Source organism: Aulostomus chinensis, chromosome 24, assembly GCF_037954235.1.
Source record: "Aulostomus chinensis isolate RoL2024-O1b breed Wild chromosome 24, RoL_Achi_v1.0, whole genome shotgun sequence".
Classification (NCBI taxonomy): Eukaryota; Metazoa; Chordata; class Actinopteri; order Syngnathiformes; family Aulostomidae; genus Aulostomus; species Aulostomus chinensis.
Window position 1 is genome coordinate 14,124,355 of NC_141343.1, and position 16,517 is coordinate 14,140,871.

Sequence of the window (16,517 nt, forward strand, 5' to 3'; positions counted from 1 at the left end):
AACAGACCACAACTCTTCCGCTTTCCTTTCTATCCCTAAGTGAGTTTTGAAGCATCACAGCCATTTAGACAGAAGGAAACTGCAAATTGTGGTCATCGTTGCTTCTGGAATTATAACCAAACTACCTGGAAATGTTCTGAAGTAAAAACGTGGCGGCTGAAAACACTGAACTCTGGGTCGAATTGCTTTTTTCTTGAACGTTGGCTTCGGTGGAGGTTTGCCCGACTGAGGGCCGGGCTTCCTGGTCCTCGAAGAAGAGTCATTTTTAACCGAAAAAAAGGACAACAAATTAGGCTTTAGAAAATATGCATTTTATTTTATTATTCATTTTCACTCGTAATAAAAATTGCATCCTTTTCACAAGATTTTCTTTTTCCCTTAACATTCAAGACTGTCACACCTTTTGTTAATCCTTCATTTAATCTTTTTTGCGCATCCCTAAGACAAACCAGTAGCAGCACTTCTTTTTTCCTCAAGATTTTCTCCCTCCCACTATAAATATGTACAAAATGCAAATGTCACGAGACAAAGGACAGTTATATCCAAAACAATTCAGCCAGAGACCAGAAACGGTTGACCCCCACGCCTATTAAAATTATATTCAGCAATAAACTGACAAAAAAGTAGAAAAGATGGAAAATAATCCAATGTGAACCAGCAGAAGAAACTATTGATAAGGTGACTTCAAGTTTGTATGAGAATATTGCAGATTTCTCTACTTCTTTGTCTTCAAATAAGGCAAAAGTGGTGGTTAAATCGTAAGTCAGCTGACCGCTGATTAAGTAGTAATTTTATGATAGAAGTTAAATTCATTTTATTAAGTTACCCTGGAAGCTAAATTACCTTTTAAGTTACGCTTGAGTGCCTTAAAATTCATCTGAACATCAACCTCCCGTTGATCTCAGTGGCAATACAGTGACCATGCAGTGAGCAAGTAGCACATTCACCAATCTGCACAATGCCATCGTTCTACATTTCCGCAAATTTTTAATGCACAAATTGGACGCGTCCTCCCGTCTGCAGAGCTTGAATTACATTCAGCACCAGACTTTAAAGTGCTTCGACAGGGATGAGGATCCGACACCACAACAGCTTCCTCCTTCCAGTTCAGGCTTGTTGTGGTTAGCCGCCAAGCTGCAGATCAAACTCATGCCCCCTCAAGTCTCCCCTCTAGTCTCAGTTCTAAGTGCACAGTGTGAGCTGGAGGGTGGAATCCGCTCTAGCGACACGTGCACGACTCGGCCACCATGTCCTCCAGCTCCTTGTACTCCACCTTCTTCTTGTGCACTACTAGAACGCTCATGGGCATGTACTTATACGGGACGCAGGATAGAGGGGGAACGTCTCCGACGCCCAGGTCATTTATGACAGTCTGGATGATGGCGTGGTTAGGGGAGTGGTAGCCATAGGGGAGCACCCTGGGGCAGTCGCCCTGACAGAAGCGAGGGTTGTACACTGGCGGTGCAATGAAATAGTGACCCCAACCGAGCTCATCGAAGGAGAGGCGGAAGGAGTGGAGTTTACAGCGGTTCTTGGGTGCACTCGTTTTGTGTTTGTAGTTGGGGATTTCAGAGACTATAGAGGCAGAAGGGGAAGTGGAGAAAGAGGAAGAGGAAGTAGGGGCATTTTTCAGAGCATCCAGCGAAGGATCTTTGGTTTCTGAAGATGAGGAGTCTTTGGAGCGGCGGTGACGGCGCTGAAGAGAAGGATGCTTCTGCCCTAATTGCTTTACGATGTCCTCCCCTTCAACCCCCAATAATTCCCCCATCCAGTCTTTCACCTCCCTCTCCTCTTCCAGGTACAAAAGAAGAGATGGGACTTCAAGGTGAGGCTCCCCTTGCCACCTTTTTCCTCCCACAAAACGCGTCCACCACGAGAGGCTGCGGTCTTCTTCAGCAGGTTCCGTACACCAGTACTGGGCCGTAAGGGTCAAGTGCCTCGGTGTGCCCTTCCCGTTCAGGACATGTCCATTGACGTGAGTGGTGATGTCCGTCTCCGTCCACTGCTCGTCAGGCTCCATGGTGACCAGGCTCTCCTGACCCAGTGAGGTGATCTGAGCCCTGCAGCGGGGCACGACAGGGTCTTGGTTGGTGCTGGAAATTTTGAATGAAGAGGACGCAGGAGAGCGCAGGTGGATAAATGAAGCTCTGATCAGCTGCTCCGAGGGAAGGGTGTCAAGATTGTATTGCACGGTGAAGGTGTAGTGGTGGTCTGCAGCAGAGGAACACAGGAAATTCAAATCAAATAATCTTTTTCCATCATCTTTTGGACACTTTTTGGGTAGCGACGTACACCAAAGTGTACCCATGTGCCCATCAAGCTTGTTGCAACCTTAGACGCGTGTCTGCTGAATGCAGTTTGTGTTCTAAGGGCCCGTTCAGACCAGTGATATCCTGTCCAAGTATTTCACAGAGAAAACTGCAGCAGTTTGAGCAAAGAGTCGGAAGTGGTTGCAGCATGTTGAAGCCACAAGTTCAGCTTTAGAATATTTTTAGGATGATTTGGAATGTTGCAAAGTGGCATTGAGTCTCCCCCCGGGACTCGTTCGTCAAGAAGCCCGCAATCAACGATTCTATTCTTACGATGCGTCGAGTCATCGGTTTGACTACGATGTGTTTAAAAAGAAGAACAAAGGGCAAAACGTACGCAACATTCTAAAACTATTGAGCTGCGCTCCAACGTATTGCTGTGGACTGACCCTTCGTCCCAAGCTTTAGCCTGATAAACTTTTCTGGTAACGACCAACTGATGAATCATTTCCGTTCAGACGAGTGAGCCACAACAAAATAGTGAGAATTTTGCAGACAGAATTGCAGGGGTGGGGCACCAGTGGAGTGGAGTCTCCAAATTCTCTTGAAAACAAGCGGCTTTAGATGTTTGCTTTTTTTGAGTGCGTGAAATCTAATGGTGACTCATGGGTCCGACATAACTGAGATTAAACTTTCACTGCTGACTTCAGGCCCCGTTCGGATCGATGACTCGCAACAACTGGAGGCGACTGTCAAACCGACAAAGAATCCCGATCATGTCCAAAAACCGCACTTGGAGAATTGACATGATGTCACCCCCCCCCCCCCCGGGACTCCATGTATCTACGCTTTTGCAATTTTCACATTGTTGCGCCTCCATTCATGAGTCTGAACCAACCCTAATAAGGCCAGGTTAGACCAATCAGACCGTTTACACTGCTGCAACTTTTCCTGCAACGGTTTTGTCTCAGGAACATTCAGAGTCAACTGTGGAACTCCTGCAGCTTCTCCTTTGAAATATCCGTTGCTGGTATTTTGTGTTTTTGTATCAGACAGCGTGCGGAACATTGATTATTTGGTTCTTCTTTCACCTTTCATTCTTGCAGTTAGGTTATTACTGCAGGGTCGTTGTATAAGTAGCTGCTAAAGTACTCAGGGACTATTTTTGGACCAGTGTTTGCAGTGAAAGGGGCTCCTTCACCTCTTGAGGCCGGCAGGTAGTGCACCGATGACGCAGACGGCCTGAGCAGGCGCACCGTGTTGGATCCGAACTTGCGGTGGTGTTTGGGTCTGCCGTCCGGTTCCGCCGCGCTTCGGTACAAACTCAACATGAACTGCAGGTTCTGGTCCGTTTTCTGCTCGTCCGTCAGCTGCCGATGATGCGCGCCTTTGTGCCTCGCGCCGGGATGCGTGCGGCGGCTGCGCTTCAACGCGCGGTGAGGAGACGCCATGCTGCTGCCGGCCATGACTCCGACGCACAGGAGGAGGATGAAGGGGGACAGGACGCAGACACGGAGGAAGCTGTGCTCGGTGCGGGTCGCCCTCATGTTGGTGGTCAAACCTCCGGTGCTAGCGAGCTCCACCAACGAGGCTAGGGTCGGCAACCATCTCCCTCCGCATGGCCGAGGGCGGGACTTACCGGCTCAACTGGTCGCGGCCCATTTCAGACAAAACTCCCGACTGTGAGGCGGCTGCTCCCGGTGACCCCAATTAACCCCTCGGATGCAGCTGAGTCACGTGACTGGTGTGTAAAAGCGTATTTCTTTCTCATCATCGCCATCATTCAAATCCCACTTGAAGTTTATGACAGAGACAAAAACGTTTTAAAAATGTGTAAATTCTTGATCCAAACAATGAGAGGAAACACAAAAAGCCAATAAATCAAAGGATTAAAAAAAACAACCATGATAATATGATTATTATTATTATTAATAATAATAATAAAAGAAACCACAGCTGAATCTCCCTTTTAGCTCTGTAAAATATTCACAGATAAACATTTGTGTTTATTTATCACACAAAAACTCAAAGCAAACAAATTAAAAAAAAACAAAAGCACAACATTACAATATTTTTACTCAAACCCGCAATGATACAAACATCTACAATAAAAGCAAACAGGAACGAGAGCGTCAGAAGGAAATACTGGAAGAAACACAAATAACAGAAGAAGAAGAGAGAGAAAAACAAAAAAGCCATTAAAGATTAAATAATTGAATTCATTCTTAGAAAATTTAAACAAACAGAGGGAGGCGTGGTTAAAATGAATGCAGTTGAACACAAAAACCTCGCTGTAATGATGATGATAATAATAATACACGTTATATTTTTATACCATGATTAAGGCTGTTTTTCTTAGTTTACATTTTTTTTTTAAATTCGAAATTTTCATAACAATTTGAAATGCAAAAAAAAAAAAAAGTGTCAACAAAGTTTTAAGTTGAATCAAAATCGGCCCTGTCAGTTCCAGCTGGCAGCACACTGGCGCCACCATGCGGCAGAACAGCAGCACTGCCCGAACCTCCCTCACGCCTCCGTCAGACTGGAACTTTGCGCTCGGGATGATGAGCAGTCAGAGGCTGTATGTAGCAGTAGCAGTAGCAGTAGAAGTAGCAGTAGCAGTAGCAGTAGCAGTAGCAGTAGCAGTAGTACCAGTACTTGGAGTCAATCCTGACCTCCTCCTGTGTGTTTGTTTGCTTGGTTCCTCTATTTTCGGAGGGTCTAATTGTAGTTTCTCATGTCTTATTTTTGTTATTTTTCTTGTATTTTGGCTCTGGGAGGTTCACATTTTTTTCATGTTTCTGGTGCAAAACAAGAAAAGAATTGTTGTGGACAGGAAGGGCTGAACCAGATCGACATCCTATTTTTGGTTGCGACGTGAAATAGAAAACCTGCTATAAAATGAAAGAAACACATGTTTTAAAACATTCAGCCATTTATTATATCTTTATATTTATCCTTTAAAAAAACGATCTCACATGAAAGTTTCAGGCGAACAAACAGGAGTCGTGGTTTGATTTGACCCAAAGAAGTGAGATGTCTGGACACGTCTCTCTCTCTCTCTCTCTCTCTCTCTCTCTCTCTCTCTCTCTCTCTCTCTCTCTCTCTCTCTCTCACACACACACACATACACACACACACACACGCACACACACATATGCATTTAAGTGGGGTGGCATTCCACAACAGTGATTATCTCCAATCTCAATCATTTCAGTCTGGGGAGAGAGTGTGGGAACACGAACGAAAAGAAGGAGAGAGAGAGGGAGAGGGAAAGAAGGGGGGGTGGTAAAAGGAGGACTTGAGCGGCGGAACCCAAACAGAACGCCACCTCTAACGTTTCTGACATGTCCTACTTTCAAATTGGAGCTTTTGGTGACACAAGGAATGAATAAACCCGCCAACATGATGTCCTAGCAACACCGTATACCCTCTTGACCTCTTGTACACATATGAGATTATATCAGCAAGTATTAGTCATTTTTATTAGTATCAGTCTATTGGCTAAAATATATGGACCCCCCCCCCCCTTGCTCCAGACTTGGTTGCTATGTGCTGTATATTACTGTCGCTAACGTTGCACAATATTACTTTCATTTTGTAATATTTTTTAGCCTCGTTTGGACATTATTTGGAGTTTTTATACTGAAAACCAGTGCGTGCTTGAAACTGAAGATGAAAGTTGAGCTACAACTCCAGTTTTTGCTTGAAATGAAGCGTTCTTGGGAGGGTGAGTGGCTGTTTTTTAGGATGCAGCTGCCGCCGTTAATGAAAGTCCACAGCGCCCCTGCCCTCGTAGCCCCGCCCCCACCGGCGTTGGATCCCATTGGATAATTGCAGCCACAACTGTTCTGTTATTGGTGAATCTTCCCATCAATCACATCCCGCTGTTCGAATAGTGGGCGTGGTCGTAAGCATCTATTGGGGAAAAAGTTCTCTCCCTGATGTTGTTAGCCGTGTCAAGTTAGCCAGAGCAACACCGGAAGCTGACGATAATGGCGTCAAACTTTTTTTATTATTTTTTTTGTGGATGTTTACGGGTTAAATTGTGTAGTTGAATTTACAAATTTGAATTTGTGATCACACCGAGTGGAATAACAAAGTAAAAAAACGCTAGAATCTACTTTCTCTCGCAGCCAAAATAATAAGCTTGACCGGAAGTCCGCTGTAAACGCAGCAAGCTTAACACGAGCTAAACTTTCTGCCCTCCCCCGCCAGCCCGCACTTCGTTCATCCATCCATCCTCTCTTTATTGTCGTTGGAGCGGTGATGGAGAAGCGGATGGAGTGTAACCGGCGCCGCTGTTAGCTAAGGTAGCTACACCGGGGAAGAAAACACGGATAAACCATGGAGACGGTCGAGCAGCTCGTCTCCTTCCACCACATTCAGGTCCAGTTGAGCGGGGGCGCGCCTTGGGGGTTCACGCTGAAAGGAGGGCTGGAGCACGGCGAGCCGCTCATTATCACCAAAGTGAGTTAATTCAAACCCTCCTAACCCAGGAAACAGTGTGTACCTGCAGAACACGTCAGTTGTCGTCCCTCGGAACGAGCTGTTCGCTCAGTGTAAGCTCATGTTTTTGTTTGCATTCATAGTTCTGGCTGAGGTTTTGCTTTATTTAGCATCACATCCATTTATGATGTGACATTTACTGCCTCAGGATGGGGTTTTTTCAACAATTCCACCATTGTTTTTAGTTTGACCTTTTTTTCTTTCATTGAATTCACCCTGTTGCGGTTTATCTGATGCTAAAAAAAAACCCCAAAACTTTTTTTTTCTTTTCAGAAACTTTTATTTCAATTTAAAGCAAACCTGGTCAATGTTTGTCAGCTGTCACTGTTTATGAGCGATGAAACAAAGCAAATAAAAAAAAAGAAGTCCTAACAGGGGGTCAAAAGGTTCCCTCAGGGTACCTGAAGCGGATCCTTGGGGGATCCCGAGATCTTCATGCGCTCAAGTGTTGACAGATGACAAAAACCACTTCAGACGAGTGAGTTTGGGCGCAGAAAAAAGATCCGGCGATGTGTCTGTGGGATGCGGCCATCTTTGAAATGACAGGCTCTTCTAATTTGCCCTGGTTTATTTGTCACATGGCTTATTTGCAGTTTATTAAACTGACAGCGTAATTACGCACCCGCTGCAGGGATGAATGGATCAGGAGGTGCAGGAGCTAAATGTGAGGGACGTTGTGTTATTTCTGAGTTCCAGGTGTGCGTTCACACTGGATTTTGTGTGTGTGTGTGTGTTTTTTATTTTTTATTTCTTGACCTCATCTTGTGCGATAAAGATCCTCCTCTCTGTGTCTCACTGCAGGCGTGAGCTGCTGGAAATAAGTAGAGTGTCTTACTGCAAGTAATTATTGGTGTGCTGGGGGTGGTCTGTTTCTGTGTGTGTGTGTGTGTGTGTGTGTGTGTTCAGTCCAGTGCATCGTCCGACACGCAACCTCTGCTCTCGCCGCCTTCCGCCCTCTCTGTTGAGAAGTCACAGCAGCGGTGGTGTAAATGTTGGCCTGCGTACATCTATATTCACCACAGCACCACTGCAGGGAATGGAAAAGCCTGGCTCATTCATGTGGAAACACACACACACACACACACACACTTGCAGCACACACACACACTTGCAGCACACACACACACACACAGTAACACACAACCCCTGGGAAAATGTGACTGGGACTGCTAAAGGAGATAAAATCAAACTGTGCTCTATAGTTGTTTTGTGTCCAGTGGCTAGTTAAATTACTCATGCGCACACACACACACACACACACACACACACACACACACATTAAAGCAGTTCAGACGGTGAGTGCTGGACCAGGATCTGTGCTGCAGAAAAGTGTTAAAATGTTTAATGATTAAGTGTTAAGTCCTTAAAGGAAAGAGGAGAAACAAGTTAAAGTTGAGGCAATAAGGTGTGTGTGTGTGTGTGTGGGTGGGTGGATGGGTGTGCGCTTGTGGTTGAAGGAGAGTTTCCATCAGGCTTCACTCACAAGTGTAATGTTTCTGTATGGACCACAGCTGAATACATCCATAATCCCCTGACTTCCGAATGAGAGGGACAAGCAAGTGTGACTGACGGAGAGAGAGAGTGAGAGAGAGAGAGAGCAGGGCGGTAGAGAGGGCGAGAGATCTTTCAAATAGTCCAACTTTTAGTTCCTTATCTCCAAAACTTTTAGAAGAGCACATAAATCATATTTTATACTGCATTGTTTACGAGCAAAAGACCCCCAAAACTTACAGTATTGAGCGACCAGTATCTGCTGTTGTCGATAGCGAGCTGATATGAACACGCAACTCATCATTTCAGACCATAATGTGTGTGTGTTTTTCTGTTTTAATCATCATACACTTCCATGTTTCAATTCGCTCTTGGGGATGCTGTATTTTTCCACAAATGAGCCGTTTATGAATGGTGAAGGCAGCGAATCACTGCGTTTGCTCACTGCCCTCCTCAGATGATCCACTTGATCAGAGTCACCTTGTCCAGAGTCACAGTCTTGTCATGTCTAGAATCCCCCAACATTGAAATTGCAGACAGCAATTTAAGAAGTACATTTAGAAAAAGCAGGAAATTTGGTCAAATTTTGACCCTTTTAAAGGACATTTTCCTCAATTTTTTTGATATCCTTCCATCTCTCGCTACTCAGGCCCCATCCACATGAAGACAAAATGCTTAACAGTTTCAAAAACGATCGTCATGAAGACGAAGGCGTCTCAGAAAATGTGTGCGTCTACGTGAATGCACTCGATATGCATGAAAACACTGTAAAACACATGCCAGACCTCTAGTGGCGCTGTAACGATATGATGGAAACAAGCAAAAACAGACGAACAGCACTTGTGCTACACTGTACACCGCCATTGTTGTTGTCGTTGCCGCGTGTGGCGCTTGCGTGTCAATGAAGATATGAAACTATGACGCAAGCGTTTCTGAAAAGTTGCGGAGAGCCAGTAATCACGGAGCTGCGTGTACGGCATTTCAAAATCTTTCCCACCCTGGAACCTGGTTTCAAAAAGGATTGTTTACAGACCCCCAAAACGCCGTCTTCATATGGATGATACGCAGGTTCGGCAAAAAACATACGCGTTTCGACCTCGGTTTGTCTTCGCGTGGATGGGGCCTCAATCCAGCTCAGAAGTCACTCTCCTGAGTTAACTATTGATTTTTTTTTGTGTTCAGAGACAAAGCGGTGAAAAGTTGCTCTCTCAGGATGTCCCGTGTTGTGAAGAGTGTGTGTACACGGTGGCTCTTTTGAGTGTGTGTTCATTGCAGGAGGGGGATGGGTGGCCTGGGCAGTCTGAGACAGCAGAGGGATATAAGCCATTTGGTCAACATTCCTGCAGGAGCATAACAAATTACTACTGTGTGGTGGATGGGCGTGGAGATAGAGTGTGTGTTCATATTTGGGCGTAGTGCTCATAAACATAAATCTGTGACTTTGTTTTGCATGCAGCTAATGAGGAGCTGTGTGGTGACATCGTGAGTTAATCTGCTGCAGCAAATTATCCAGCCATTCGCTTTCTGACGGCGAGTTCTTCATCAACAAATCGTCTCCTGCGCATCAAATAAAAGCTCCTCGGCGGAGCAGAAGAAAACCGAGTCGTCCGTCCTGCAAACTTCTGCCGCACTGTACGAGCTTTTGGAAGAGACAACATTTGATGAACATTAGAACAAAGAATGAGCACCAAAAGATAAAGTTAGCTGAGTATTGAGATCAATTATCTGGGATTGTACACCAAAAGATTATGTTTGCGTAGAACTAAGAATAAACGGCGTATCTTTGAGTCTGAGAACCTTGGGCTTGAGGCTGCTGGACTATGAAGAAAAACGGTGACATTAAACCACCAGAAAGTTTAATAAAAGTATAAAATTCCCTAAATAAATTAGTGTTTGAAGACTACAGAGTGCCATTTCTAACTCTGCCAAACGGAGTTCCTCAAGGCTCCATTTTGGATCCTGTCCTGCTTTTGTTAAAAAACCAGCTTGAAAACCATAATAACAAATTGTGTTGAATTTTATAAAGATTTCAACAAAGGTTGAATGAACTCAGTCTCAGACGTGTGTGTGTGTGTGTGTGTGTGTGTGTGTGTGTGTGTGTGTCATGGGACAGATGAACAGATCGCTTATAAAGATCAGAAAAACAACTCATTTGTTTTGTGATGCAAATTTCAGGATAACTCAGTTGCTAAATGACAACATTGTAAGCATCAGGTAAATTGCCTCCGTAAGAGTGTGCGTAAATGTCCTCAGGCAAGATGGCGTTTTTTTGAGAGTAGGGTCCAATCCCAGCGGTCGTTCTGGTGCTTTTAGTTTTCGTAACAAAGCAACCATCTTCCCTGTTTTTCGTTATGAACGTCACTTCTAACTAATGTGAACTGTGACACTCACCTGACATCTCAACAGACGTGCAACATTCCTCGATGTGCTTGATTTGATATCGTCACTGTCGTAACCCTTTGCGGGGATTCCAGTGACTTCTTCTATTGTTTACAGTTTCTATTTACTTCAGTTTGTTGGTAATGTAAAAAAGGGGTAGAAGAACTTAGCCGTGTCCCAAAGGTTTGGACTGTGAGTCGTGTTCAAGTTTGTGAGGTGAGGCCAAACCAAACCTCCCTGACAATCTCTGACTTTGTTCCTTGACGGAGATTTCGGATCCCAGTCATTCCGACTCTGATCTCTGTTCTTCTTTGGGTTCCCCTCCCCTCTGTCATCTAAAAACTATTGAGTGAGAACTCTGTCATCTCAGTCTGTTTTCTTTCATCCCGTCTGTCATCTCAAAACCTGTCGCGAACCCCGTTTGTTGTCTGTCCATCATCTCAAAAGATATCCAGAGTTCCATCTCTTTAATCTCAGCCCTTAGACCCTCAGACTCCATTCCTCCGTAGACCTGAGACTTCAAATTTGGCCCTACACCTCCCTGAGGCACCAGTCACCTACAAGTCAAGTTTGACACCAATCAGAGGAGCACTGGTTGAGATATTCGAGTCAGACGGACCGAGATTTCTTTATAGTAAGAACATTTTGAAAATGCCGTGAGCAGTCTATCACCGCTGAACATCTTTGGAGTTTTACTGAAAGCCAGAATAAAATCTGCTCAAAGGCGAACACTCACAAATTCACCCAACAGTCAACCTGCAGCTACATCGGAGATTCAAACCAATCAATTTATACCTGAGCTAAACTGGAAATGGCTGTGGCTATGAAGGAATGATGTGGTGGATGAGCCTGCAGTTGTTTTTGTGGCAGCCAGCAGTGGTACTTCCTCTTCTTCTTCTTCTTCTTCTTCTGTCTGAAACCAGGTTGTGTTTCTTGTGGGAAGCATTCCAGCCGAGTGTGTATCGAAACACTGCAAGCAGTCGGAAATCCTGGGATTTGACCTGAGAATGTTTTGACATGTGGTCAAAGGTATGCAACCAAATGTTTTGGGTTGGTAAACAGGCACGCTTGTGCGTGCGTGCGTGCGTGTGTGTGTGTGTGTGTGTGTGTGTGTGTGTTAGTCCTTGCATTCCTGTAAAGGTAGCCTCCAGTAGCAATCTGCTCTGCAGGGGGTAGATGAGGATGCCATCAGATACAGATGCTCTTGTGTGTGTGTGTGTGTTTCTGTGTCCTCTGGCTTGACTTGCTTACTGTCCTGACTAACCAAAAACACATGTCGTCCTGCAGTCTCGTACACAATAGAGTATATTGATATGAGAGAGACAGAAAGACGTTATCCCAGGTTCATTTTTAGCAACAAAATAAGGTTACACAAAGAGCTCTTTCTCTCGCCGAAACGAATGATCATTTACAGTTCACATTTCCACTGTTTGATTTGTTGATCAGTCAAGAAGTCTGAGCAGCAAATATAAGAAGCTGAAAGCAGAGAATCTTTGCCAAACTATAAAAAAATTAGTGTTAATCTTCAACAATACTCAAATTTACGACGGTTCGTTGTATATTATTGCCATGTCGCCCAACACTGTTCGAAACTGTGGACTGACTGATGTTCTCACATAATGTCATTTTGTGATGTGCCTTATTTTCCTTCCCCTTTTCCTTGGCCGTTCACTCCCATCTACTAGCAGACAAGTGGGGAGTGTTCTGAGGCATTACTGTCTGCTGGGGAAGTTGTAATTGGTCTTCAGTACCAGCAAGTAGTGGACTTGTTGTCCGAGGATGAAGTGAAGGTTGTTGGGACTATCCGGGAAGAGCTACTTCTTATTTGTGGATTTGCGTCTCTCATTTTGTGCATTTTCAACTCATGTAAAAAGCACCTTGAAAGAGTGTAAAAAAAAAAAAGAAAAAAAAAAAGGTCAAACTTTGATGCTTATATCGACCTTTTCTAATGGGATCATTCAAATTGCGCATCAAAATTGATGGGAGTGTGACTTGAGAATGAATTAAAAAAACACTGGTAGAATGGTAGAAACATATAAATGATTTACCAGAGGGGTGTGTGTATGTGTGTGTGTGTGTGTGTGTGTGTGTGTGTGTGTTGGGGTGGGGTTGGAATGTCCCTATCTCTGATCTTGTGGAGCCTTAAGCTGGTTCTCGTAGGCTACATCTGGGGGGGCTCACTCACTCACACACACACACTGTAATAACAGCCCTTCTTTGTGTGTCCGTGTCATGAACCACACACTCACAACATTGATTTGGTTGCGGTGCACCTGCTGTATTGTAGAAGATAGTCGACTGGGGCGTAGAAGTCTTGATCCACGACGGCTACAGTTGTTATTGTTTTCGTCCAAGTCGCTGCATTCTCAGAATCCACCCCTTTCTCTCCCTGTGGGGTAACACATACAATTTTAAACTCAGATTTCATTGCCATCCCTGCTGGGTTTTGCTGATGTGCAATTTTCAAACTATAGCTTAATCCTGCATAGCGCAGCAGTGAAAATGTGCTTACACAGGGCTGTAGTTTATCCAGTTTAACGGCAGAGTAAGTACATGTTTGAGAGCAGTAAAATGCCAGTGTTTCAAAACAGACATCATGAAATCTATTCTGTTCGAGGAATCTTCAATGAAGAGATCCAGAGGAACACAAACATTGCCTTTGCTAAACCTCCAATTGATAGTAATAACAGGAAAACTGTGGAAAAACATTTGGTCAGAAACACTGAACGGATTTAGCTTCGATACCTCATGTGTTCATTTTGAAACGTAACCTTTGAAAAGGTTTAGGTATCGCAGTTCCATCCAGGAATCTAATGTTTCATGGAAGCAATAAAATTCAAAATAATGCCTTTAAATTCGCGGCAACAGAAAAAAAAATTTCCGCATGCTTGAGGTGGTCTTTTGCCGTTTTTATTGAAAAAGGAAAAAAAATGCACAAAACAGAGTTCCAACAAGCTCTTAAAAAGTCTTTAATTTGATCGCAAACTTGTTTTTTGATCTTAAAATTATTTTGATTGTTCTTCAAAAATATAGAGGATCAGGAAGTTACTTTTATTTCAAAATAGCGTTGCACGAAATGCGAAACATTATGATAATGGCGTTATAGCCTGTATCAGGTCGCCGCAACAGTTCGTATGGAAATAAATCAACACCAGACCAAAAGATAGAAACTTTGTAGCTGCGACAAACTTACCAGAGAACACCCAGCTGTCACCGCTAGCTCGCACCGAGCAACCAAGAGTTTGTGTTTTCAACCATTTTGGTAACGAATTATGTCTCACGTTTTTATTCCAAGGTTTTTTTTAAAAGGTCTTCAGAAGTCACAGAGACGATAATAATCACGGGCGGAGCAAATCTCACCTGACTGGACGGCAGCAACCTGTCCAACACTAGCTGGCACTAAAGGAGAATTCCAGCATGTGCTAGGTAGCTCTTGTAATTTACTTTGTCGTTACAGAGATACGTGATGTTTTGTGTAGTGCCTTCTGTCGGTGCTATGTAGCCTTTTTTACCCACTCCAAACCAATTTATGGAAGGATTCTCTTTGCCTTCAAGGCTGTAATGGCCGTCCAGTTGGAATGCTTCAAGTCCCTTCAACCGGGTCCTTTAATCCCACTGTGCTCCTGCTTTTGCTTCCTCTTTATGACATTTTCCAACAAACCACAATCTGACCATCATGTTTTACGCTTTGCCATTAGATGCAGTTTCCGAGCTATTATGTGGGATTAAGAGGGGCTGTTATAGGCGCAATTTGTGTGTTTCTGTGCGTCTGTATATGTTTAGGGTTTATTGCTTGCTTTGCCATGCCCCAAACCAAAGGAAGTGCCACACACGCACACACACATGAGAATGACACAAAACTCTCTTTGTTCACTGTATTTCCTCAAGTTGTTGGCCCTCTGCCTTTGCTGTGGCATCTAATACTTTCGCCCATAAGTTCCTTCTGTCCGTCTTTGCCAGACGATGAGGGTTACTGGTCATTACCTCCCTCAGGTTTACCACTCGTTGATTTCTGGACAAATGGAACTTCTGAGTGGGGAACAACTTTTGTGGTGCAAAAAGGTTGTAGGAAGTTTGGGTGTTGCATTCTTTCTGGCTCTGTTTTATAAGGAGTTTGTACAAATTGTTTATTCACTTCTAAGGCTTGATTGATTTGGCTTAAGATTGGCTTTCTGAAAGGTGGTTGAAATTGCTGCTAACGATATTCAGTGTCTTTTTTTTTTTCACCAAAATTGGAGGCATTTGGTGTCGTTGCAGAAATTGAATTGAAGAAACCATTTGACTGCCGTACAAAAACCAGGCTGGGGCCCAGATTGTAGATTTCAAATTGAACATACCTTTTTAGCAGTATAGTCTCCATTTTCGAAACGTCTGGGATGAACGAACAGCTTATAAAAAGAAATGAAATGAAGAAAGGCTTTAGATAGTGCTCAGATATATGGAGACAGAGTTACACTGGATTGCTCTCGGTATGAAGAATCAAAGGTGAATGATTTTCCCGTTTAAAAATGAAACCAGCATGAAGATTTTAAAGGGATACAGTCAAAATGATTATGACGTTCAAGGACTGATCTGTCGGCTGACTTGTCACTAAAACATCCAATTCTACACCCAGTTGTTTTAAGGCCTTTTGTAAGGTGTAGAATAGAGAAGTGCATCTGATCAGTGAGTGAAATGTTTCAAAAAAGGCTGAGGAGCCACAGATAGTCGGGACGGGAAACAGCAGAAGATGCTGGAATTTAAAGGATCAAAGGTGAAGGGAGAGAAAAGAAGGTAAAGGCAAAACGTGTGACACCTCAACACGGAGAGGAAAAAGTAGGAATCAAGAGTTGGTTGGAAAAATAGGAGGGGTTGTCTTTGGTGCCTTCAGCTGTGGGCTGATAGATGGGTAACATAGACTGAGAGATCGCATGATGGAGGAGGTGGACAAAAAAAAAAGAAAAGAAAGCAGCAGCCAGGAAAGGTTTCGCATTTCTGGACACTTTGCTGCCTTTATGAGTCCTTGAACACGTGAGAACCACTCTTTTCATTGATAGGCCTTTGCTTCATCTAGAAACCTACCCTGCCAAGTTTGAAGAAAACTTAGACATTCAACATTATCAGGAGTAGGAAAATATTGTTATGTCCCCAGGGCATTAGTTTGGCATTAGCCTTTGTGGAAAGGCTGGGAAAGTTCTGTCTCATTTGGCTTGTATATGGGACTGACAAACAAAAGTGTGGGTTGTTGCAGAGACGGCATCTAGAAATATGCAGCTGACAAATAACTGATACATTGCTAACACATTAATAAAAGACATTTTCTGCCTCCAGGAACTTTAATGTAATTTAGATATAATTGTGAATAAAATCTGGCCTCGAAGTTTCTCATGCGATGACGCATGGACGCGGCCCATTGATGAAACAGTTACGGAGTCAAAGCGTGGCAAAGCAGAGATGATGGGACACAAGTGAAGATAACGTTCTCCAACTCATGAGAACAGGAGAGGAGTGGGGGTGCTGCATTTTCGGCTGGGGGGGGGGGGGGCAAGGTCATTTAGTGCACATTAAGAAGTTAATGTTTTACTCCCATTGAAGTTTATGCAAGATACACACCCATACACACTGAGTGCTTTTTATGACATTGATGGATCAAGCTAGTTCGTCTCTGGTCCCGCCAGGCCGCTAACCCTTTAACCTTTGCTATTGTTAGCACTCGTCACCGGATCTAATGGCTTCCATACTCCACCAGAAACACACACCATTAGGTCTGTGTGTCAACACGGTATTTAGGACCTGTGAAATCTGCGTGTTTTTCCTAACAAATTTGATGTTTTCCATTTGCATTTTCAGTATTTTCATTATGGATGAATCGGCCGACATTTTTCTTTTATGGATTAATTGATGACTTGT

The 16,517-nt window shown here is 43.8% G+C and overlaps 2 protein-coding genes across 2 annotated transcripts in view; one reads left to right on the forward strand and one right to left on the reverse strand.

The window, feature by feature from the left end:
• Window positions 1-295: 295 nt before the first annotated feature.
• On the reverse strand, window positions 296-3,956 carry bmp15 (bone morphogenetic protein 15). The gene is made up of 2 exons (XM_086197706.1): window positions 3,451-3,956; window positions 296-2,211 (listed from the first exon to the last, which is right to left on the reverse strand). The coding sequence occupies exons 1-2, from the start codon at window positions 3,794-3,796 to the stop codon at window positions 1,220-1,222; spliced, it is 1,338 nt and encodes a 445-aa protein (XP_086053832.1). The 5' UTR covers window positions 3,797-3,956; the 3' UTR covers window positions 296-1,219.
• Window positions 3,957-6,201: 2,245 nt separating this feature from the next.
• The window catches only part of shroom4 (shroom family member 4), a 57,548-nt gene continuing 47,232 nt past the window's right edge, over window positions 6,202-16,517 (forward strand). Inside the window, exon 1 of the mRNA XM_086197552.1 lies at window positions 6,202-6,719. Within this exon, the coding sequence (XP_086053678.1) occupies window positions 6,597-6,719 (123 nt within the window). The 5' untranslated portion in view covers window positions 6,202-6,596. The remainder of the gene's footprint in view (window positions 6,720-16,517) is intronic.